The 24,981-nt window shown below is 54.3% G+C and overlaps 1 protein-coding gene and 1 long non-coding RNA gene across 2 annotated transcripts; one reads left to right on the top strand and one right to left on the bottom strand.

The window, feature by feature from the left end:
* Positions 1-1,790: 1,790 nt before the first annotated feature.
* Positions 1,791-24,878, top strand: CKMT1B (creatine kinase, mitochondrial 1B). Its single transcript, XM_074966723.1, has 9 exons — positions 1,791-2,090; positions 11,953-12,151; positions 15,533-15,628; positions 19,126-19,347; positions 20,247-20,332; positions 23,179-23,302; positions 23,515-23,649; positions 24,113-24,238; positions 24,652-24,878. The coding sequence occupies exons 1-9, from the start codon at positions 1,942-1,944 to the stop codon at positions 24,766-24,768; spliced, it is 1,254 nt and encodes a 417-aa protein (XP_074822824.1). The 5' UTR covers positions 1,791-1,941; the 3' UTR covers positions 24,769-24,878.
* On the bottom strand, positions 4,618-12,487 carry LOC141995467 (uncharacterized). The gene is made up of 3 exons (XR_012641323.1): positions 12,343-12,487; positions 5,494-5,560; positions 4,618-4,792 (listed from the first exon to the last, which is right to left on the bottom strand). It is a non-coding gene; the product is annotated as an uncharacterized LOC141995467 (long non-coding RNA).
* Positions 24,879-24,981: the final 103 nt, after the last annotated feature.

Here is a 24,981-nt window from a genome sequence, read left to right as displayed (position 1 = left end):
CCTGTATTGCTGAGTGCCTCCATTTTTGTGTGTGCAAATCAAGACACACTGAGCCCATTTTTTAGAAGTGCCAAAGCCCCACAACATTTTGGCAGGTCAATAAGCAGCAATAGACTCAGAAACAGAGGGCAGGGCAACAAGCCAGGGCAACTGCAGGGCTGGAAGGAGGCAAGTCCCTGCCTATGGGAGAACTCCACAGCTGCTTATGGTAAAGGAGATGACTGCCGGGGAAGGAGTCCTGTGGACAGGAATCTGGCGGTCACAGTGGATCACAAGTTAAATATGAGTCAACAATGTAACACTATTGCAAAAAAACCGAACATCATTCTCGGCTGTATTAGCAGGAGCGCTGTAAGCAAGACATGAGAAGTCATTCTTCCGCTCTGCTCTGCGTTGATTGGGCCTCGGCCTGTCTCATTCCAGGAAAGATGTGGACAAAGTGGAGAAAGTCCAGAGAAGAGCAACAAAAACGATTAAAGCTCTAGAAGACGTGACCTTTGAGGGAAGATTGAAAAAATTGGGTTTGTTTAGTCTGAAGAAGAGAAGATTGAGAGGGGACATGACAACAGTCCTCAAATACATAAAAGGTTGTTACAAGGAGGAGGGAGGAAAATTGTTCTCCTTAACCTCTGAAGATAGGACAAGAAGCAATGGGCTCAAATTGCAGCAAGGGAGGGTTAGGTTGGAGATTAGGAAAAACTCCCTAACTCTCAGGGTGGTTAAACACTGGAATAAATTGCCCAGGGGGGTTGTGGAATCTCCTCATTGGAGGTTTTTAAGAGCAGGTTGGACAAACACCTGTCAAGGATGGTCTAGATGATACTTAGTCCTGCCAGGAGTGCAGGGGACTGGACTAGATGACCTCTGGAGATCCCTTCCAGGCCTATGATTCTATGTCCCCCCCAAGACTCCTGGCGCAAGGGGGGTGGTCAGCTCAGCCAGCCGCCTGGCTCCCTGGCAGGGCTTGCCCAGGGCCTGGCTGGAAAGCGGTTTCTAGGTGTGTTTTATTAGCTCAGTTCTGCGTTTGGACTTTGCTCCGGCCGCCTTCCGCACCTACCCTGCCCCGCGGCACAGACTCCCCAGCCTGCCCTCGCCCAGGGGCAGCTCGGCCCCGCAGTGCGCGAAGCAGGACCAGCAGAGCAGGACCAGGCGGGCCACACGGGCCACGGGGCTCGCCCAGGCTCGCATCCCGCCTCCAGCTCTGACCCTCCCCGCAGCCCCGAGCCAGCCTGCCCCGGCCGCTTCCAGCTCCCGGGTCCGGCTCGCCGGCCAGCCCTGCTGCGCTGTCCACAGCCCGGGTGCTGACCCGGGCGCCCGCACCAGGAAACCGCCGCCGAGCCCCGAGGCGGCCCCCGGCCCTGCCCCGAGAGACCCGGGCCGCGAACATCCCCGGGGCCGCACGGCTCCCGTCCCCTAAGCGCCGGCAGGGCAACACTGCAGGGGTGGGGGGAGGGCAACACTGTAGGAGCGGGTCACTGCAGGGGGAGGGTAACAAAACGGGGGGGCTCCAGGGGCCGCAGGGAGGGGCTGTGGCGGGGGGTCCAGGGGGAGCGGCGAGGGGCTGTGGCGGGGGGGTGCAGGCGGCAGTGGCCGGGGCAGCAGGGGGGAGCACCGAGGGGCTGCGGAGGGCGGTGCAGTGGTGGGGGCCGTAGGGGGCGCGGGGAGGGGCTGTGGCTGGGGGGTGCAGGGGGCAGTGGCCGGCACCGCGGGGGTGGGGGGCAGGCTGCCTGTTGCAGGCTGGGGCGGCCAGGCTGGCACGCTGCGCTCCTGAGCTCACTGCGGCTCGCTGTAATCTCCTCTCCTGCCCGCCCCCACCCCTCTGCGGAGCGGTGCCTATTCCCATCACATCCTGCCTCCCTCCCCGTCTCTCTCCCACTCTCCGCGCCTGGCTCCAGCGCTCCCCGGCTGCCTCCCCGAGCTCCAAGCGCCCCGCTCCAAGGCATGGCTGGCACGTTCGCCCGCGTCCTGTGCGCTCGCAAATCCGCCGGCCTCCTGGCCGTGGTGGGAGCCGGGTCTCTGGCCACCGGATTCCTGCTCACCCAGGACGCGGTCAGCGCTGGCGAGAGGCAGCGGCGCCTCTACCCGCCAAGGTACCAGGCGGGGCTCGCTGCTCTGCCGGGACCCTCCCTGGGCTCGGTGCAAAAGCTAGAGGGGGGCTTCGCTCTCCCAGTGTGGGGAGGGGGCGCCCTTGGAGCCAGGGGGAAGCGCCCTGGGGTGGGTGCGGGGGGCGCAGACGCTTTGGGGGCCGGGCGGGCTGCGCGGCTCTCCGGCCCGTGGGGGTTGGGGTGGGAAGGAGCCCAGCCCGGATCGCCCCCGAGAAGAGCCGGTCCCAGCTGGCCGGGTCCCTGCAGGCAGCGCAGGCTGCTGCTGGCGCCCCGAGCCATCACGTAGCTGCTGCAGATCTCGGGCTGCGCCTCCCCCGGCGGCTGCGGCGGAGAGGGACCAATGTCTGCCCCGGGCCACTCGGGGAAAACCCCCAGCCCAGCTCCGCTGCGTCTCCCTCGGGGCAGGGTCGGAGCCGTCCTGGCTCCCGGCCGGGAAAGCTCCGGGCCCGGGATGCTCAGGAGGAGCACGTGGGGCCGGCGTTCACCTGCTGATCCGGATGAAAGCGCCTGGAGCCCGGGCGCGGAGCCCTGCCCGCAGAACGCAGCAGGCGCGCCGGCTTTGCCGGCTGCGGCTCCCGGCGCCCTGCTTCCTCCCCCCGCGGAGCCGCGCTGTGCCCCAGGCAGGCCGGGCAGCGCAGGCGGGAGCGCACCTGGAGCCGGACGGGACGGGCCGGCTCTCCTCCCCCGGCGCCTGCTGGCTGGCTGGGTCACCCGCCGGCTCCGGGCCTGGCCCTGCCCTCGCCTGCCCAGCGCACAGGGGCCGGGCGGGTGGCTGCGGCCCTGCGCCAGAGGCAGGGTCTGGCGGGCGCTGGGGACGCTCTGCGGGGAGGCTGGATCGCCGTGTGCGGGCTCAGCTCTGGCTGGAGGTTGCCTTGGCTGGAAAGCTCCTGGAGTGCGAGCAGGGGGCTGGAGTCCTGGCGGGCAGCGGCTGCAGGGGGCTGGAACCGTTTGTACTGTGGGGGGCTGAGAGCCATTGAACCAAACGGTAACCCTGTGGGATGGAAACCACTGCAAGCCAGGGGGTGTGGTAGCCTCCCAGCACCCTCATTCCAGCACCTATGGGTGCTAGTGATTGGGGCAGAGGATCGGCCTGCGATTCCCCCCCCCTTCCACCCCAAGGTCTGCAGGTTACATCCGGAGTCCTGTGACCTTGGGCAAGGGAGTTCTCTGTGCCTTGGAGCTAAGAGCACCTCCTGCCTCAGCATAGGCCTCCTCCCTGCAGGCTCTGGCTGAGCCCACCGGGCTGCAGCAAGGTCTGTCCATGTTTCATGCTCTCAGGGCCCCTGGAGCAGCCCCTGGCCCTGGGAGTGGCCCTGGGGAGGGCTGGGCTGGGCCCTAGCTCCCAGGGGGCTGCAGCCAGGCTCTGAAGAAGCTGTAGTTCCTGCACAGGGGAGCTTTACCCTTGGGGGAGGACATTCCACAGGCTGGGACGTGGAGGTGGCAGGCAGCCAGCCTTCGACGCTTTGAGGGTTAGAGTAGGTGATATTTGGGTCTCTTTTAACCCTCTGGCTCTAGGCTGGTAGCTGGGGCATGGGCACTATACATACTTTGAAAGGCACAGGCCCTGAGACAGCATGGGAAAGGCCCCATAGCTGGACAGAGCAGCCATGAGTTATCCACATGGCTCACTGCTAGGGTGACCAGATGCCCCAACATTAGGGGCTGTCTTATATAGGCAACTATACCCCCCCCCCAAAGTATCCTGCTTTTCCACACTTGCTATCTGATCACCCTGATCATCCTATGCCTGGCATGTGTGCTCCTGGCCCGGCTTGCTTTCCCAAGAACCCTCTCCCCACCCTCACCCCTGCCCTCAGTGACTGGCCCAAGCGCTCCCACCCAAATCTCTGTCCCCTACCACCTCCAGCATGTCAGGGCTGTGTTTGGGGCCACCAGGGAAAGACATGAGTGACGGGTTGTGACGGTGCTGCCCATGGGAGCCTGCTGTGGTCAATCAGGGTGAACTGCAAACAGAATGGGGCAGACAAACCCCAGACGCTGGTGGATATTTCAATACTTAGATTTACCCAGCCAGCACAAAACAGCTTCTATAGCACCTCCCTGGTTAATCAGACGTCCAAACAATGCAGTTCCCTTAAAGTATCCAGCCTCAGGCCTCCATCCAGACACACATGTCAGATATGATGGTGATCATTGAAAATCTTATTTCATCATATAAAAGAAATGGTTCTCCTGACCCCAAAGGACCAAGCCCCAGACCCAGGTCAAATGATAACTTAGATCTTACCCCAAATACACACTTATAGTCAATTCTTATTAACTAAACTAACATTTATTTAAAAAGAAAAGAGAGAGAGTGTTGGTTAAAAGATCAATATACAGACAGACTTGAATTCAATTCTTGAGATTCAGATACATGGCAGAGATCAGCTTGTCATTGCCAAAAGTCCTTTTAGAAACAGTCCATAGGTTACAGTCCAATGTCCATATTAAGGGTGACTCCAGTCAGTGACTGGGGATCTCAATCCTTATGGCTTAAGGTTCCCCCTCTTGAAACCCAAAGCAGATCTGAGATGAAGAAGGATCATGTCCCAAGGTTTTTATACATTTCCTGCAGCCTTTTGGCCTGAGAAAACAATCGGCTTCACTTTCCTTCTCCCAAACATCCTGGCAATTAGCACAGGGTCATTTATCCATTAAACAGTTCGGACACAGGTTACCACAACCTTCAAAGAGACATACAGACAATAATACTATGTCACTCAAGTGTCTTCCTAAATGTTAATATTCCTTTTTTGATCTTTGAATCAAAGCTACAGCCATAGACAAGACTTGTTTGCTGACATCACAAGACCTGAGCAAACATCTACTCTTCTGTCTCTAACAATGCAGGCTGCATTTCAAAGCTCTCTTCATTTCCATCTCTTCCTAACCAGTCTCTAAAGTTCGGCCATGGGTCAGGTCAGTCTGGGAGTTAATTAACTCTTTCTGGCCCTGTCACCTTTCAATGAGATATTAAATTACACTCATAACATCACAGGGGTTCATGCTAATGTAGGAGGACTAAAGCAATGCAACGAATCAAGAGCACAAGTACCAACCTCAGGGCAGGCTGTTAGGAACCAGGGCACAAACTCCAGGCTGGCAGTGATTTCTGTACAGTACTTAGATTGCACCAGCTAATTACCAAATGTAAACCCCTGAGGCACTGCGACAGTAGCAGCCGTGTTAGTCTGTATCCGCAAAAAGAACAAGAGTACTTGTGGCACCTTAGAGACTAACAAATTTGTTTGAGCATAAACTTTCGTGAGCTACAGCTCACTTCATCGGATACATAGAATGGAACATATAGTAAGAAGATATAAGTTCTCCTGTTCTTTTTGAGCAATATTCTAGTTACCCAAGTCCCAAAGGACCAGTCACTTACCCCAGGTCAGTTGCACCTTAGATCTCACACCAAAGACAGCACTTGTAGTCAATCCCATACAGATTTACTAAATAGAAAAAGGAAATCAGAGCATTATTTACAAAGTTAAAGCAAGCAAACAGACAAATGAGTTAGTCTCGGTTTCTAGAGGTAATAGAAGCTTCTATAATCAGTCAGCTCTATTTGTCCTTTAGGGCTAACCCAACCTAAGTGGCTGGGGATCTCTTGCTTTTGCCTCAAGGCAACCCCCACACACACGTATTCCAAGCAGCAGGGATAATCAGTTCCTTCTTTTTAGGGGTTGTGTTCTCCTCTTCCCACATGCTTTCAACTGCAAAGCTCAGTTGATGGGAGGAGTCTCTTGCTTGATGCATTTTCACTGGGAGGAGGCAGAACCATGACAAAAGTCTTTTGTCCTCTTGTTGAAGGTCCACAGGGAACTTCCAGCTGCAACAAGCCACAGGAGTCCATCTGGTATCGCTCAACCTTTCCTGTTGGGAAGGTCATAACACCTTCTGTTGAAGCTCAGCCCTTCACCCTAATTAACATCTCTCTGCTCCGTGGGGATTGACAGACAGAGGCCCCAACATTATAAGAACTTATTGGACATTGTGTTTTGCCATACGATTTTTCCAACAGCTGTCTGGATAGGTAGAGTCCCCCATTACTACCAGGCCTTGTGTTTGGGATATTTCTGTTATTTGTTCTAGAAATGCCTCATCCACCTCCTCTTCCTGATTTGGTGGTGCACAGTACACCCCTACCACAACGTCATGCTTATTTAACCCCTTTTTACACAACTGGTCTACCTCCCACCTCTTTCTGGATCTCAGAAAGCGTGTATATGCTTGATGTACAATGCAACACCTCCTCCCTTTTTACCCACCTGTCCTTCCTGAACAAGCTATACCCCTTTATACCAATCTTCCAGTCATGAGACTTACCCCATCAAGTCTCTGTGATGCTAATTAAATCATAAGCTAAATGATGTACTAATACTTCCAGTTTTTTCCCCATACTTCTTTCATTTGCATATAAACATCTAAGATGTTGAGCAGATTCCCTTACTGATTTCTTTCTTGATGCTTCTATTGTAATTTCCCATACCCTCCACCCCACCCCAACATTCAACCCTCTCTTACAGTCATCTTTTTTTATAGGCTTTTGTCATCTGTCCCCTTTGAACCTAGTTTACAGCCCTCCTCACTAACTTGCTAGTTGGTGCCTCTTGGTCTGCTGAGAAGAGGTGGGGTGCACCTGACCTTCCTTCCAGACCTGCATCCCATTGTCAAGGAAGTCAAAGCTGTCCCATCAACACTATCTGCATAGCCAAGCATTCATCTCCAGGATGTGTATTTCCCTGCCTGGGCCCTTACCCTCAGCTGGAAGGATGGACATGAACACAGCCTGTGCCCCTGCCCCTTTACTCTGGCCCCCAGAGCCCTGTAGTCACTACTGATCTGCTCAGGGTTTATCCAATTGGAAGACCCAGACTCGCAGTGCGGCTGTGCAGCAAGGCTTATGAGCATTCATGTGATACTTTTGGAACTGTTAAATATTATGCTCATTGCTGGCTGAATTATGTGTCTCTTTATCTGTCAAAGAAAGGACAAAATCTTGCACCAGTTAGGGCACAAAAGTGACTGATCTCTGTAGACTACAATCACCTGGCTTTGGATAATATTCAGAGGCTTTCATTTTGGCTATTTCAGACCAAAGGATTAAAGTGGTATTATTCAAAGCCACTTCTTCATTTGAAAGCATTTTGTCAGGCTCACTCACAAGAAAAAAAGTCATCCAAATGTTTTGTAGATAAAGTTCCTGCTTCAGATTATAGCATCTTGGGTAGCACCAGCTAATGTTATTGTGCTGCATAAAATAATGGTGGACTTGCCTTGTCCATGCTGTGCATGGACTGAAATTGCAGAACCATACATAGTGTTTCTCACCTTGCCTGTAATGGCAAGATGGTTCCACATCTGAGGGAAGTAGGGCTTTATACCTTGGAAGGCGCTTGGAGATGAGCTTTCTTGTTGTACATAAGATCATTGTCTCTCTTCAATCAGCTCAGAAAATGCCATATCACAAGCTGACTATTGTTGCAGTGTAACTGGATGGTTTTGCTTTATGATTAGTTTTACTAAAGTAGGAAGAAAGTCATGGTGAGTGATTTGATTGCTAAGGATGCAGTTTGTCTTTCCCAGATATTCTGAGCAACATGTCACCATCTCCTCTCAGATTGTTCTCCCAAATGTTTCTATTTTACGAAGTTTGCCCTTGTGGGTTTCTCTCCGGCAAAGCACTGCAACAGGACCAGTTGCTGGAGGATGTGCTTGCTCAGGTGGCTATAGAAGTGGGTGAACAAGTTGCTCTCTGACCAGATTCAGAATTTGTCTTTCCTGGGTTCAATACAACTCTGACATGTGCCAAATTCAACTTCCTTGTGTATTTCTGAAAGCACCCCCCAGGAGAGAGCATTGGTGGCACATCATCTAAACTAGAAAACTCATCCAGCAGCCACCAGTAGACTTCACTTCTCCTGCTTTCTGCTGCTGGCATCACCAAATTCTGACGAGCACTGGTGGCTTTTGACAGTTTTGCCTTCTTTTCATTTTCTTGACAGATAACACATATTCAAAGTTTGTGAAGAGTCTCTCTCTTTGATGTAAGCTTTAAGGGGCTTGTATCCTCTATGTCTTCATATATTATAACTTCCCTGTGGAGGTAGAAGTCCCAGAGTATATTGTTATATTTCATTTGGTACAATATACAGATCTAAATTAGCACAAATCTGTATGTTAGCATCCAACTTGCTGTTTTTGTTTAGTTAGCACTTTGATCCAAGTGCAATATGCAGCTGTGAATTGTCATCTCCAACCCTAATGCTGACCTGTGCATAAAAGTATCACTGAATTACAAAGCTAGTTTCTAGAATATTTCAAAGGCTAGTATTGCATGCATAGGCAATTACAAACTAAACCCTTTTGCCAGGCAGACTAGATGTTATTTTGTATGGAGCAAAGCTTACAGCTGGAGAAGATTACATTAGAGAAGTTCATGTATATTTACATCTACCCACTACGCAGTACAAACTAAGAACATGTAATCTACGGCTACTGGTTCACAATATTCAGTGTGACACTGATCTGGTCAGCAAATTTCAGCTAAAAAACATAGAAAACTATTGTAATCCCTCCTGAGATCCTTTGACAATTACAAATATGTGATGTGAAAATATTTCATGTTAGTATATTGCAAAATGTTGATATTCACCACTTTTGTCACGTGCTAAACAGCTTAATTTCTGAGAAAAAAACTTGTTGATGGAAAACCAACACAAATCTTTTGATACATTGTTTGGTAGTATTGACCCAAACCCCATATTAAGGTTTTGAAACTGACCAGTAATAACGGCAGTCACAATCACGTTGCAGTGTCTCTGTAACTGTGCAAAAAATGACTTTCATTCTGGGTACCGTTGTTTCACCTCACCTACAGGCTTATGCCACCACTTGACAGCTCCACATCATACTTCATCGAAACATACATAACAGAAGCTTTCTAACGATCTATGATGGGAGGGGGGTGTACATGAAATTCCAAAAATAAGCTCCTTTGTTGAGAATTGCCCCATACCTATTGGCTTGGCCTTGCCTTGAACAGGACCCCAAAGGCTCAGAGACCACAAGCCAAAGTACAAGAACCCAATATATATTATGGCTGAAAAGGAGATTTAACACAATCTCCTGATTTGGGGCAGTGAGTCAAGATTGTTTGGGGCAGGCAACCCTGCAAAGGTCAAATGGGGGTCCCCCCAGTATTCAGCAGCCAGTAACTGGAGCCCCAGATGCCACGATGCTTTCTCCTAGGAGATTGACAGTATCAGGCCATGACCCGCTTCGTACAGAAGTGCTCTGTGGCTGTGACGGACAGACAGTACACAATGAACAGGTGCCAGCAGGGGGCTCAGGAGGAGTGCTTGGCACACTCCTTGGGTTTTGTAGGACCAATCAAAACTTGTGCCCTGCAGATGGTTTCCTTCGGCAGCTCTTTACAAGTGGAGCCCTTAACGCCTTACAAGAAGCTGCATTCTGCTGAAATGTCCAGCCCCGGCTGGAGCTGCTCAGCCAGCTCTGCAGACACTGAAAGGCCTGGGGGCTCCCCGCTCTTCCCCTGGGGAATCTGCCCAGCTAGAATTCACAATGTCATGGGGAAGAGGCTGTCGATGCACACCTGGGACCAGCAGCGTGTGTCCATGACAAGGTGCGTCAGGTTGTACATGGGGCAATAGCTAGCTTGTGGCAGAGGGCAAACACCAGTGTGAGGAACACTGGAACCAGCCAGGCTATGCTGCAGGGTGGGACACGCTCTCCTTGGAGCTGAGGTGGTCTGGACCAGCTTTACTCCTGCCAGCCCCTACTCCTGCCAGCTTGAGGCAGTATGGGAAGGAAAGAGCGCTCAGCCTGGAGCAGACTGGATTTAGTCCCCCTATGGAGCAGTCAGCCCGTGGCCAGTGGTGTCTGCTCAGAGCAGTCAGCAGAAGCTGTCCCTCCCTTTCTCCCCACCCTGGATTCAGAGAAGCTGCAGGGCCTTGCCTAGCCCGAGGGCCCACTGTTCCCATGGAGGCAAGAGAGGCAGACACATTCCTGGGGCCCCACAGTGGAGGCGACTGCAGTCACAGAGCTGTGCGTTGTATCGCATGCCGGGTGGGGGAGGCAGCAACAGAAGGGGACTGTGATTGCTACAAATACCCCTGCCCCGAGGGCAGCACCTGTGCTGAACTGCAGTGTGCTGCTCCCGAACACCAGGAACCTACCTCAGCGGGCCAACGTCTGCTGAGCTCTGGCCCCCCAGCATCCAGCTCCCACCCAGCTTCCCTCCAATAGCCTGACGAGGCACCCCTCACGGGGCTAGAACACGCTGTTTGCAGTGGGGCTCACTGGTCACCTCTGTATTTTCCTAGGAATGGGAATGCTCTGGGTACCTCTGTCACCCCCTAACTAGGATCAGAGCACCTACAATGGGGGCTGGGGACAGCATATGCTCTCCAGGACGGAGACTGGCCCCATGACCCACGGCAGCCGCTGTCTAGCACTGAAAGACTCATGCAAAGCCTTTCGCCCTTTTGTCTGAGCTAACAGGTGCTTGTCTCAGATTGCCCCATTAGCAGGAGGAAGGGTTCAGCTCACAGAGGCTGTGGCCAGGTGCCCTCCCTGCCAAGCCCCCAGTGAACACAGGAAAAGCACAAAGCTTCTCTAAGCCGAGAATGAGGTCAGGAGAAGAACTCTTGTTAAGCTGATTAAAGGCAAGCGTCTCCCTAATGCAATAAACTGCACCATTGGGAGCAGTTCTTGACAGCTGCAGATTGGGGTCACTGGATCCTTCTCTGTCCTTCTGTGCGCCCTTCCTTCCTGTCCAGACACCAGCAGCCAAGGTAACACCAATGAAGGAGCCAAGGGGTGCAGGGACCCCAGGGGCAGTGGCTCACAGATCTATCCCTATTAGGAACAATCCATGTGCTTGACCCTGTACAAAACACACAGGATGTGGGGCCAGATTTTCAAAAGCCGTGGATGGCTAAAGTTGCAGACAGGGGCTAGTGGGCTTGTGGAGAGCAGGCTGGACACCTAATTCTATTGACTGGAAGAGAAGAAAATATGGATCTGAGGAGAAATAAACCAGAATGGAAGCTCCCAAATTCTTAGAGCCTTCAGAAAACCTGGGCTGGGTTCTCCTGCCAGAGCAGCCCCAGCCCCCTCTTTGCCCATTCTCCTCACTCCTGCCCTGCAGCCCCCCACTAGCCCAGCCTGGGCTCCCCTTTTCTTGCCACATGGATGGTGAATGGAAAGACATTTATTCTGTTTTGCACCAGCAGCGAGCTCAGGGCTGTGTGGGACAGGGGAACACAGCCTCCACTCAGAGGTGCTTACACAGGGGCAGGCCAGGGAGGAGATGGTTGTGTTTGCGCCTGGTGGAAGTGACTGGGGAGTAGGGGCTGAGCAGAGAGGGGTGGAGTCCAGCACCTCAGTGCAGGGAGGCAATTCCTGGCACGGGGCAGTGCGGGGGAGGTAGGGGCAAGAGTCACTGTGGAGTGTAGGAGAGAGTGAGGTGGAGCAAGGCCAGAGGAGGTAGCAATGGGACTGGAGCTGGAGGGAGGTGAGAGGAAGCCAGTGCCTTGCATGGGGCCAGAGACGGAGATCCTTGGCATTCACATATGGGAAGCCACGAACTTGCTGCTTCAGCTAGGCTCCCATCAGTCTGCAGGGTCCAGTAGCGATCTTGGCCGACGTGGTATTCCCTCCACTGAGGCCTCCTCTCCACTGGGGGCGGAGGACGTGGAAAGCCGAGAGGGAGCAGATCCCAGTGCCCTGACACACGAGCAGGACACACTGAAATCCAAAAAGGCCAGTGCTCCAGCCCAGAGGGTTAAACATTCCCCATGTTCTGTTCTCCCCACAGCGCCGAATATCCAGATCTCCGGAAACACAACAACTGCATGGCAAGTAACCTGACCCCTGCCATCTACGCCCAGCTCTGCGATAAAACCACCCCCAACAGCTGGACCCTGGACCAGTGCATCCAGACAGGCGTGGACAATCCTGGGCACCCCTTCATTAAGACTGTGGGCATGGTAGCTGGTGATGAAGAGTCCTACGAGGTGAGCAGCTGCCAGAGCTGCAGAGCAACTCAAACGCGTCGCATAATAATCTTAGCAGCACAAAAACCCCCAGCCTCAGCCAGACAGCATCTCATGCCCCAGCACTCACGAGCCCTGCACCATCACCCATAGCTTGCGCATGCATCTCCTTGGCCTCACCACACTGTGACCTCTTACCGTCAGACATTTACCTGATGGAGAATAGCATCTGCAGGGACATGGGCTCCTAGCCCTCCTGCTTTAAGGGCCCAGGGGTCACCAGCTGGGGTCAGGATGACCTGCCCATCTCCAGAAAAGCACTGCACAAGCAGGTGCATTATGGGACATCTGATCCTTCCGGACACACCCCAGCACTGGGCACTCTAAGGGACCCGATGGGGATCAAGAGGCGGGGCGGGGGGAGAGGGGAGGGATTCCAGCCCCTTACAGGCCATTGGCTGCTCCTTCAAGTGGTTCCTGGTTTATTAGAGTCTGGGGAACTTGTTCTAAACTAGAGGCATGTCTGCCTTGTTGAACATTAACCTGTACCAACCACTGATGCTGGCCAAAGGGCAGGCCAGAGGTATTCACATGTGCTCCTTCCCTGCCCTATATTCTGACCCCATAAACCCTCCCCACACCCACACCCACACAGGGCTTCCCTTCATTCTGACCCCATAACTACCACCACCCCCTGGTCACCACACATGGCTTCCCCCTTTCCCCCCACGCCAGTCACCACATGGGGCTTTTCTCCCCCACCCCAGCCACCACACAGGACTTCCCTTCATTCTAAACCCATAACCCCCACTCCAGTCACCATATGGGGCTTCTCTCCCCCACCCCAGTCACCACACAGGACTTCCCTTCATTCTAAACCCATAACCCCCACTCCAGTCACCATTTGGGGCTTCTCTCCCCCACCCCAGTCACCACACAGGACTTCCCTTCATTCTAAACCCATAACCCTCGCCCCAGTCACCACATGGGGCTTCCCCCCCTGCCCAGCCCCAGTCACCACACAGGGCTTCCCTTCATTCAAACCCCATAACCACTACCCCGCCCCAGTTACCACGCGGGGTTCCCTATACTCTGACCCCATGAAGAAGCGTGGCCTCACCAGGTGCACCCCCTGATGGCTGGGTGTGGCACAGGTGTTCTGGTTCCTTGGGTGGCTCTGATCCTGTGATGGATCACAAACCAAATGTGAGTCACCAATATGATGAAGTTGAAAATAAGCTAATACCATTCTGGGGTGTATTAACAGGAGTGTTGTATGTAAGACATGGGAGGTAATTGTTCCGCTCTGGTGAGGCCCCAGCTGGCGCACTGTGTCCACTTCTGGGCACCACATCTAGGAAAGATGTGGACAAATTGGAGAGACTCCAGAGGAGAGCAACAAAAATGATAAACGTTTAGAAAACCTGACTTTGGCGTCATTGTGGATAGTTCTCTGAAAACATCCACTCAATGTGCGGCGGCAGTCAAAAAAGTGAACAGAATATTGGGAATCATTCAGAAAGGGATAGATAAGACAGAAAATATCATATTGCTTCTATATAAATCCATGGTACGCCCACATCTTGAATACTGCATGCAGATGTGGTCGCCCATCTCAAAAAAGATATATTGGAATTGGAAAAGGTTCAGAAAAGGCCAACAAAAAAATGATTAGGGGAATGGACCGGCTTCCGTATGAGGAGCGATTAATAAGACTGGGATTTTTCAGCTTGGAAAAGAGACAACTAAGGGGGGATATGATTGAGGTCTATAAAATCATGACGCGTGTGGAGAAAGTAAATAAGGACATGCTATTTACTCCTTCTCATAACACAAGAACTAGGGGCCACCAAATGAAATTAATAGGCAGCAGGTTTAAAACAAACAAAAGGAAGTATTTCTTCACACAACGCACAGTCAATCTGTGGAACTCCTTGCAAGAGGATGTTGTGAAGGCCAAGACTATAACAGGGTTCAAAAAAGAACTAGATAAGTTCCTGGAGGATAGGTCCATCAGTGGCTATTAGCCAGGATGGGCAGGGATGGTGTCCCTAGCCTCTGTTTGCCAGAAGCTGGGAATGGGTGACAGGGGATGGATCACTTGGCGATTACCTATTCTGTTCATTCCCTCTGTGGCACCTGGCATTGCCCGCTGTCTGTAGACAGGACACTGGGCTGGATGGACCTTTGGTCTGACCCAGTCTGCCCGTTCTTATGACCTGTGAGGAAAGGTTAAGAAAACGGGGCATGTTTAGTCTTGAGAAAAGAAGACTGAGGGGGACCCGATCACAGGCTTCAATTACATGAAGGGCTGTTATACAGAGGATGGGGATCAATGGTTCTGCATGTCCACCGAAGGTAGGACAAGAAGTGTTGGGCTTAATCTGCAGCCAGGGAGATTTAGGTTAAATATTAGGAAAAACTTTCTAACTCTCAGGGTGTTTCAGTTCTAGAACAGGCTTCCAGAGGTTGGAAGGAAGGTTGTGGAATCTCCATCACTGGAGGTTTTTATGAGCAGGTTGGACAACACCTGTCAGGGCTGATCTAGGTTTACTCAGTGCTGCGTCAGCACAGGGGGCTGGACATGATGACTTCTTGAGGTCCCTTCGTTTCTATAATTCTATTATTCTAAGCCCATTACCCCCCACTACTTTAAGGGATGTCCCTAAACTCTAACCCCATAACCCCCCATCACTGCGCAGGCCCCCATATTGCAAACACATGCCCTCCCCATCACTGCCTGTGAGTGCCCTACACTCTAACCCCGTAAATGCCCCCACCACTGCACAGGGAGCCTACACCCTAACCCCACAGCCCCCCATTGGCAGGGGTTGCAGCACTGGGGGGTGGGGAGGTAGACACGGAGGTGGGAGGGTGCACCGGGGCTCTGGGGGTTGCAGTGTTTTGGCTGCCCAGTGGGGAGGAGGGAGCCTGGTTGGTTTAGGGCATTGCTGGGGGTGGCTGGGATGATCAGCGTTTTGCTGCCACAGCTTCATTTCTGTCCCAGGCAGAGTCTTTGCTGCACCATCTCTGAACTCCCCTGGGTTCCTGGCCTGCCTGTGCCCTGTGCATTCGCCCAGTCAGTTTCTTCTCTGTCCCTGCTCTGCAATCCCTGTCTCCACTGGCCTCTCCCTGGGAAGAGGCTGCAGCTAAGCTGCAATGCCTGTGCAGCCCACAGGCCCACTGGGTGGAGGGAAGGTCAGCGTTACAAGATGCACTGGACCCTACACGGAAGATGCACTAGGGAGCGCTCGGGCTGCAGGACAGTGCTGCAGGGACAGGCCATCTCCCCTTTCCCTGCACTGCCGGGCCGGGCACAGAATGGAGAGTAGGCCTATCCCCCAGCAGGCAGATGGCCCCCTGCTCCCCATGACTCCTCTCTAATCCCTGCCTTGTTTCCAGGTGTTCGCGGACCTGTTTGACCCTGTGATTCAGGAGAGACACAATGGTTACAACCCACGGACCATGAAACACCCCACGGACCTGGATGCCAGTAAGGTGTGTAACACCCTAGGGTCAAACGGTGCCAGAGGGCCAGGGCTCACTGGTGTCAGGTAATGATTCCAGCTGGCCTGACCTCTGCAGCGTCCCCAACTCCCTTATGGCCTAACCTGTATCTAATAGTGTTGTGTCAGGTGTCATTGGAAAACCGATAACACGCTGAGCAACAATAGTCTTGCATGGAGCATGTACCATAAACACCCAAGGGAAAGGAAATGGGAAGGAACTATGGCACTATGGTATGGTTCAAGCCGACAGGCCTGGCAGTGGGTAAACAGGTGTTTGCCAGACAAAGGAAAGGCTGACCCCCTCCTTCCAGGTGCAATCACAATTAATAATCACTGTCAAGTGGCCGTTCACTGGCCTATCGGAGGCTGGAGGGACAGATCGATTTGTGTTGTAGAAAGCAGCAGTGAGAAGACACCAGCATGTAGTCTTCTTCATCAGACTCCACGGCACCTTTCCTGCAGCTGGGGCATGGTACGAGTTCACTGGGCTAGCAAAGGGAGGGCAAAGAGCCCCCAGTGATCGTTCACTGAAGAAGACAAAGGAATTGAGCACATTGAACTTTGTGGGAACCCCTTCCCCGGGGGCGGGCAGCCTCTTGCTGGAAGGACGTATGGTAAAAATCTGACCTTGAACCAAGGCTGGAGTGGTGGTAAGTCTTAGTCACTACAACGTGTTTTATTTGCTTGTAGCCATTTCTGATTTTATCCCTTACACTGGAACTCACTACAACCGATCTTGTGATTAAATACACGTTTTACTTGGAGTCTAGGCCAGCCCAGTGCTGTGTTTGACTTGAGGTGCTTGTTAGCTTCAGTTAAAGCAACAAGCTGCTGTGGTTTTGTCTCTTCAACAGACCAACCAATCTTACTACTCCTCTGAACGTTCCAGGAGAGGGCTGGACGCTTCAGGGCAGACAGTTTTGAGGAAATTTGGGACTGGGGGGACTTGGTGAACAGTCACCAAGGCTGGTGGAGAACAGAGAGTGGCTGGGGTGTAACAAACCAGCTGCTGGAGTCAGAGTTGCGGGCTTGTCTGCTGGCTGGGAGGGTCCAGACAGGGAGCTACAGCATCAGAGCATTTTACGGGGTTACGGGACAAGCGGTGAGACAACCCCTCACTGGTCTGAGTTGTACCCCAAGCTGTCATCATTTCGTAGTCAAACAAGATTTTCACCTGGCTTGCTGTGTGGACTGAAGTTTTCCACTCTAAGCACTGGTAAAACCGTGTAAGTGATTGCCAAGTGCCCAGGCTGGGAGCAGTCAGAGAAAGGTTACAGGGTTATTGTGTGTATTTTGGGTACGAGAACTACAGAACAAAGACATTTAAAATGAATGCTGGTGAAACAGCCGCATAGCTGGAGCTGGCTAAGGTAGGAAAGGAGCAAAAAGCCCTAACAAGAGATGCTGAGAAAGCAGCAGGAGAATAGCAGAAATAGGAACCAGAACAAAGGGAGGGAGAGTGTGAATACCAACAATGGGACATGGACAGCGGAGCCAAAGAGCACTAGCAGCTGTGCACCAGTGAGCCCTGGAGCCACTGACAAAGGAGGAGGAGAGACTGCAGAGCCTGGACATGAGGGGAAGCCGTGGACAGAGCTCACAGGTGCTCTCTCTCCCCAAGGAGCACCCAGCTGGGAGGTTCATAAGGGCCCAGCGTTCCGTAGCAGCTACTCGAGGCAGCTTTATATGTTTTTAATGGAACGGATTTTACACAAGCATTGAACTATGGGGAATTGACAGAGGCCACACTGCAAAGGCTCCCGGTGGCTCCTGAGGTGAGGAGAACATTTCGAAACCTCAGAATGAAGGACAAGCTGAGTCCTAGAGACCGTGTGTATAAACCATGTGGTTTGATGAAAACAGGGGCAAGGGGAAGGAGGCAGAGGGCTGTGAACAGCTGTTTGATCTTTTTGCACAGGAGCAATGTTCTGAAGAAGCCAAACAAGCTATTTGGGATAAATCCCTGGCCTGTCCCCAAAACAGCAACTCCGGCTGATTCCTATGTACAAGCCAGCGTGGCCAATGAGCGCAAGCCACAGAGGAAAGGGCAGAAGCCCAGTGTTAAGTGAGGGGGGCATTTTGTCCCTGGGAAGAGAAAGGGTGGTTGGGAGTCCAGGCACTCACCTCCCCAGTCTTGCTCCCTTGCTAGAAACCACCATCACAGACCCCCTCTTCAGGAGAACAGTCCAAGAAGGTGCTACCAGAAATAATGGCCCTAAACTAAGAGAAGATAAGCCTACACCCTGCCCAACCCAGATCACTGCAGCTGTCATTAACACAGAGAAGCCTGCGGGGCCCCTCGTTAATTTTGTGAGGCCTGACTCAGAGAAAGTGGCTATGGAATTTATGAACGTTACCAAGGTGAATGGCAAAGAATGCATAGGAGGAGGGACCCAGTGCCCAGATTTCTCTGGCCAGGGAAAGCATGGTCAGAGAGACTGGCATGTTACCTGGCCGGGAGGTAGAATGCCTGGCACTGGGCAGATATAAAATTCCTATACCTCTGGCTAAGTGGGAAGGGTCAGATGGGGTGTTGGGCTGCATTCCTACGGAAATGCTGCTGGGAAATGCCGGCTGACCCGTGTCTCAGGCTGTGAACGTCAGACACTATGGTGAAATGGAATATAGTTCTGGGACCCCGAAGGGCATGGGGAAGACCCAGACTGCTTGGGGGAGGGAAGACATGTCTAGCTCTGGCTAGCAGAAGAAAGCAGTGTGCTTTCGGGTGTGGGGGGGGCCATGGAGCGGAGGAAAGTCGCTCACGTTCAGAGCTGGGAGTTAGTACCTAGGACTGAGGACACTGTCCCACTTGTCAGCTGCCAGAGTTTGCAGATGAGCAGAGGGCAGATTCTGCTGCAGAGTGCACAAGGAGCTGTCCTGGAGGGGAACCCACCAAGGGGAAAGTTGGACAGGGAAGCTCCCGTAGGGAAAGCCGAAAGCCCTGGGAAACCTTACAAGCACCTAGTTGTGCAGCCCAGCCCTGTGGGCAGTTAATGGTGCTAGGCCATAACTGCCCTTTTGCCGGTCTGGGTTGCACCCCAAAATGTGACATACAGGCACAATCAGAGCCCAGTACCCCTGGCACAAGGGAGGACACTGCTTTAACCCCCAACTGGGCAGAATGGGAAATGGAGGGCAAAACTCCTGGCTCCACCCATTTATCATTATGCCCCACCCACACATAATGAGACTCCACCCACTCACCCTGGGGCATGAGTCTTTTGGCAAAAATAATCAGCAGCCCAACGCTGGTTCCAGGCAGGCACTGGCTGCAGATGCTGATGCAGCCCTGGGGGGGGCAGGGGAGGGGGGAACACATTGTAACCCCCACATCTCACCCTCTGGGGGGCTTTTCAGACAAGGACTGACCCAGCTCCTACCAGCCAGCATTGGCTTCCCTTCCCCACCCCATCTGCCCCTCACTGATGACCCAGGCTTGCTCCCATCTTGGGGCTCTCACCTCCCACAGCCCGTTTCTACCCCCAGATTAAGTCCGGCTACTTCGATGAGCGCTACGTCCTATCATCGCGCGTCCGGACGGGGCGCAGCATCCGCGGGCTCAGCCTGCCCCCTGCCTGCACCCGCGCTGAGAGGAGAGAGGTGGAGAAGGTGACTGTGGATGCCCTGAGCGGCCTAACAGGAGACCTGGCCGGCCGGTACTATCGCCTCAGCGAGATGACGGAGAAGGAGCAGCAGCAGCTCATTGATGTGAGCAACCACACGGGGCCCAGGGCTGCCACGGGGTGATGGGGGACACAAACATCAGGGCCACCCCAGGGAGTGGGGCAGGGCCAGGGCCAGCCATGGGGCTGCTGGGGGCCGGGGAAGGGTATGACACAGATGGGCCAAAACTGGCAGGTGCCCTGGAGAAAGAACCCCAGAAATACTAGCTCAGCTTCTGCCCTTTTCTTCTCCCTGCCACTGCCCCCATCCCCCTCCCACCCCCTGTCCACCTGCCCTTCACACTCCTCAGTGGCTGCCCCTGCCTGCCCCACCCAGGTTCCCTGCCCTGCATGGCAGATGGTATCCGCTGCGTTGCTGGCTCTGCAGCAGGCTGGCTAGGTGCTCTCCTCCCAGACCGTGCGCACGCTTGGGCACAGCTGCTGGGATCTAGCTGGCTCCACAGCGGGCTGGCTGCAGAGGGGAACAACACAGCCATGCTGCTTAGTCCCAGGGGCCACGGACCCTGCAGCCCAGCACCTCCTGCGGCACTTCCCACTCCTTGTCTCCCTAGGATTGGCCTCCTGGGTGCTGCCAGCATCCTGCTGGGCCCTGCAGCCTCTGGACGCGGGGCAATTCCGGGCAGATCCAGCCAGAGCCTCTTGAGGCTCCAGAGCAGTTCCAGCCCCGGAGCAGACGCTAATGAAGGGGATCCTTAGGGACAGCCACTGTCGATCTTGCTGGGAGTTGGCCCTGCCCAGTGATTACAGCACAGATTGCCAGAGTGCAACTTGCAGGCCCCAAAGGCAGCTGGGTCCGCCCTGCACTGGGGAGCTGATCAGAAGGGGCACAGAGGAGGGCAGAGGCCAGAGCTCAGGGTCTGGGCAGGGTATCCCCTGGGAACGGTACTTGTGGGTGTCTTGCTCACGCCCCACCTCCTTTCGCAGGATCACTTCCTCTTTGACAAGCCCGTCTCCCCCTTACTGACGGCATCAGGAATGGCCCGGGACTGGCCCGATGCCCGAGGAATCTGGTATGGATCCACTGCTTTCATCTGGGCAGCTGACACCACACAGCCTGTGGGGCAAAGGGGCCTGGCAGAAATACCAGTAGGACTCCAGGCATTGCCCTTAGCCAGTTGCCATGGCCACACAAGGCAGCACAATACCCACAACTACACCTCCTATTACCCCCCCCATTCCTCTCCACACACACCCCCTTATAGCCACTTCCCTCTACAACCAGCCCCCCATAACCACACGGCCTCCACCCGCCCACCATGACCACATCCCCCTCTCTACAACCCCCCTCCCATCATCTTTCTCATCCTCCTCCATACACCCAGTTCAAACACTCCTGAGGGCTGACTTTATCTTCAGAGAGATCAACTGGAAGTTATCTCAGCCCTTCAATGTCACCACTCACTCACTACCAGGCAGGTTTCTAACCCGTTAATCAGTCTCGGGGCTCTTCTCTGACCCCCTCCAACTGATCAACATTCTTCTTGAACAGTGGGCACCAGAACTGGACAGAACTCCACCAGTGCCAGATACAGACGTTAAAAACCCTCTCTACTCTGATTTGAGATTTGCCCGTTTATGTATCCCAACATCGCATTAGCCCGTTTGGCCACAGCATCGCACTAAGAGCTCTTGTTCAGCTGACCATTCACCAGGACCCCCACCTCTTTTCAGAGCCCCTGCTTCCCAGTAGAGTCCCCTAGTCTGTGAGCATGGCCTAGAGTCGTTCCGACATGTTTACACTTGGCAGTAGGCAAATGCATATAAACTCATGCCCCACACATGTCTCATACCCCTGCTGCCCCCGCCCGTTATAACCAGGCCCCAGCAAGGCGCTTGCTTTTCCAAGAGAAATCATTTGTGGCTTGTTTGTGCTGTAGGAGCCAAACTTGGCTCTCCCCAGACTCCTTAGCCCAGGGATTCTCACAACCAATTTTCTGGTGGCCTCAAGGTGCGGCCGCCAACCCTTGCTGGTGGCCGCTCTGACAAACCTCTCTGTGCCTGCCCCCTGCAACCCTTCAGCGAGAGCCCATGGCCCCGGAGAAGGTGGGGGGGACTCACCAGTCACTTGCAGCGTCCCAGGCTCCCCATGCCCTGGGCAGGTTGGAGTGGGGGAGCTGCCCGGGGGAGCCCCAGTGACCAAACACCATAGCCACCTCCGTGGACAAGAGCTGCCCCCGGTGCTGCACACACTGGCCCCTCGTGTCTCCAGAGGCCCTGCCCAGAGCCCCTGGGGAGGCTGCGTGGTGCAGGGCGTCGACCCTTGCTGGTGGTGCCAGTGCAAACCCCAAGGTGGCACAACCCACTGCCTCGGGAACAGCTAGTCAGGAGCAATAGCTGTGTGCTGCCAGGAGGGGACGCGGCTTTGCCCCCCCCAATCTCTGCCCATGCTGTGGAGTTTTGTGGCTGCAGACAAATACGCTGGTGGCGGTATTTGAGACACGCTGCCTTAGGGAGTGTCCCCACTGCACTTACACACCGTGGCTGGCCTGTGCCCGCTGGCTGGGGGTGTGGGACTGTTTAACTGCAGTCTTCAGAGTAACAGCCGTGTTAGTCTGTATTCGCAAAAAGAAAAGGAGGACTTGTGGCACCTTAGAGACTAACCAATTTATTTGAGCATAAGCTTTCGTGAGCTACAGCTCACTTCATCGGATGCATACTGTGGAAAGTGTAGAAGATCTTTTTATACACACAAAGCATGAAAAAATACCTCCCCCCACCCCACTCTCCTGCTGGTAATAGCTTATCTAAAGTGATCACTCTCCTTACAATGTGTATGATAATCAAGGTGGGCCATTTCCAGCATAAATCCAGGGTTTAACAAGAACGTCGGGGGCGGGGGATAGGAAAAAACAAGGGGAAATAGGTTACCTTGGATAATGACTTAGCCACTCCCAGTCTCTATTCAAGCCTAAGTTAATTGTATCCAATTTGCAAATGAATTTCAATTCAACAGTTTCTCGCTGGAGACTGGATTTGAAGTTTTTTTGTTGTAATATCGCAACTTTCATGTCTGTAATCGCGTGACCAGAGAGATTGAAGTGTTCTCTGACTGGTTTATGAATGTGATAATTCTTGACATCTGATTTGTGTCCATTTATTCTTTTACGTAGAGACTGTCCAGTTTGACCAATGTACGTGGCAGAGGGGCATTGATGGCACATGATGGCATATATCACATTGATAGATGTGCAGGTGAACGAGCCTCTGATAGTGTGGCTGATGTGATTAGGCCCTATGATGGTGTCCCCTGAACAGATATGTGGACACTGTTGGCAATGGGCTTTGTTGCAAGGATAGGTTCCTGGGTTAGTGGTTCTGTTGTGTGGTATGTGGTTGCTGGTGAGTATTTGCTTCAGGTTGGGGGGCTGTCTGTAGGCAAGGACCGGCCTGTCTCCCAAGATTTGTGAGAGTGTTGGGTCATTCTACGCTTTCCACAGTATGCATCCGATGAAGTGAGCTGTAGCTCACGAAAGCTTATGCTCAAATAAATTGGTTAGTCTCTAAGGTGCCATAAATACTCCTTTTCTTTTAACTGCAGTGTAGCTGTCAGGGTTTGGCTGCAGCTGCTGGGATCTAGCTGGCTCCGTTCCAGCAGGGGCAGGATCAGTGCTCTCGGCCCAGACGGTGTGCAGGCTTGGCCTGGTTGCTGGGACCTCACTGGCTCCCCAGCGGGCTAGATCAATGCTTTCCTCCCGGATGGCGGTGCCACCTGCAAGCCAGAGCTGGCCCAAGAGTCTCCCACCGTGAGTCTGTCACAGGGGCTGACCCTGGCTGGGCACCTCCTGCCTGTGGGCTGCCCAGCATCTACCCGGCCCAGCTGTGGCTCTGGATGCTGACAAACTGTCCTCTCCCCCAGGCACAATAATGAGAAGACCTTCCTGATCTGGATCAACGAGGAGGATCACACCCGCCTCATCTCCATGGAGAAGGGCGGCAACATGAAGCGGGTCTTTGAGAGGTTCTGCAAGGGCCTGAAGGAGGTGAGCGCAAGGACGCCCCGGCCTGACCCTCCCGGTTTGCCCAGTGGAATGGCCCCCTGAGGGGTAGGCTCAGCCCACAGTGCCCAGTGTCAGTGGCTCACACTGGGGGGCTGCTGAGCCCCAAGCCCTGTAGCAGCCGGTCCAGGCTTTGTTTGGGCAGTGCTGGGAGAGCTGACCGGGAGGCTGACCTGCACTTGTTCCTTGGGTTCCAGGTGGAGAGACTAATCCAGGAGCGAGGCTGGGAGTTCATGTGGAACGAGAGGCTGGGCTACATCCTGACGTGTCCGTCCAACCTGGGCACTGGGCTGCGCGCAGGGGTCCACATCAAACTGCCGCTGCTGAGCAAGGTACAACTGCAGCTGTAGCTGCTCAGAGCAGGGCTGAGCCTAGGGGCAGGTCAGACCTCACAAAGCCAGGAGAACAGCCATTGAGGGTCCCGGGATTTGGGGCTTCTCTCAAAGTTGGGGGACAGGTACAGCAGCTGCTTGGTGTGAGGAGCAGTGCAGACAGCTCCGTCTGACACAGATCCGAGGTGGCCCTGGGCCCAGCCGCAGACCAGATTGCGTCCCATCTCCAGGAACAATGCCTACGGCAGGGCTTCCCGCTTCAGTTCCCTGCGCTCTCCTCAAAGGGCCCTACAGGGAAGAGACTCCCCACTCTCATTGGCTGGGCTCCCCGTCCCACACCCAGGCCTGGCAGCCTCTCCAGGCTCCTAGCTCCAGAGGCCCCAGCCCTGCTCTCCTCGACTGCCTCAGCAGGGACCCAGTCTCCCCTGCAAGGCGTTGACCCAACACCTCTCTGTGTTTCCAGGACACCCGATTTGCCAAGATCCTGGAGAACCTGCGGCTGCAGAAGCGTGGGACGGGCGGGGTGGACACGGCCACCACCGGCAGCACCTTTGACATCTCCAATCTGGATCGCCTGGGAAAATCTGAGGTAGCTGCCTGGGCCGATGTTCTGGCAAAGCCTGGCACGGGAGGGCACTGCCAGCAGGGTGGGGGCAAACGGCAGGCCAGCCGGCTGAGGGAAGCGCTGGGCTCCTGGCCCACGGACGGAGCCAAGCGGAGGGCTGTGGAGGAACAAGGGTGCTGTGCTGCTGTCTGGCACTGGGGGCCTAGGCTGAGGTGCGGGTGCCGCCTGCGATTACCACAGCCAAGGGTGTCCCGTGCTCGTGGGTGTGCAGGGCCTGCATGCCCAGCGCCTTACAGGAGCCAGGCCCTGCTCGGGGAGGGCTCAGCCAGGGGGCGGGGAGGGCTACCAGGGAAGTGTTGTGGGGGCCCGGAGGGCTGCTGGCTGCAGCGCTGCAGGAAGAGGCGGTGCCTGACTCAGGCTCTGTGTTCCTGCCTCAGGTGGAGCTGGTGCAGCTGGTGATAGATGGAGTGAACTACCTGATCGACTGTGAGCGGCGGCTGGAGAGGGGCCAGGAAATCCGCATCCCCTCGCCTGTTCCTCAGTTCAGGCACTAAACACGAGCCCTGCCTGGATGGGTCCCATCCCTGGAGCCCCCCCACCCCCGTAGCCTGACCGGTCCTGCTGGCCGTTGTGTTACCCCAATGCACTGCACCAGCCGCCATAAACCTCTGCGGCTCTAAGCCTGGCTCTGGCTGGTTCTTAGCCCCCAGCATCCGCTGGGGCTCCCGTCTCAGCTTCCCAGGGCCCTTGGCCCCTGGCTGGGACGC

This window comes from Natator depressus, chromosome 10 (genome assembly GCF_965152275.1).
Source record: "Natator depressus isolate rNatDep1 chromosome 10, rNatDep2.hap1, whole genome shotgun sequence".
NCBI lineage: Eukaryota > Metazoa > Chordata > Testudines > Cheloniidae > Natator > Natator depressus.
The sequence above is the reverse complement of the archived record's forward strand: the minus strand, read 5'-3'. Positions and strand labels throughout refer to the sequence as shown.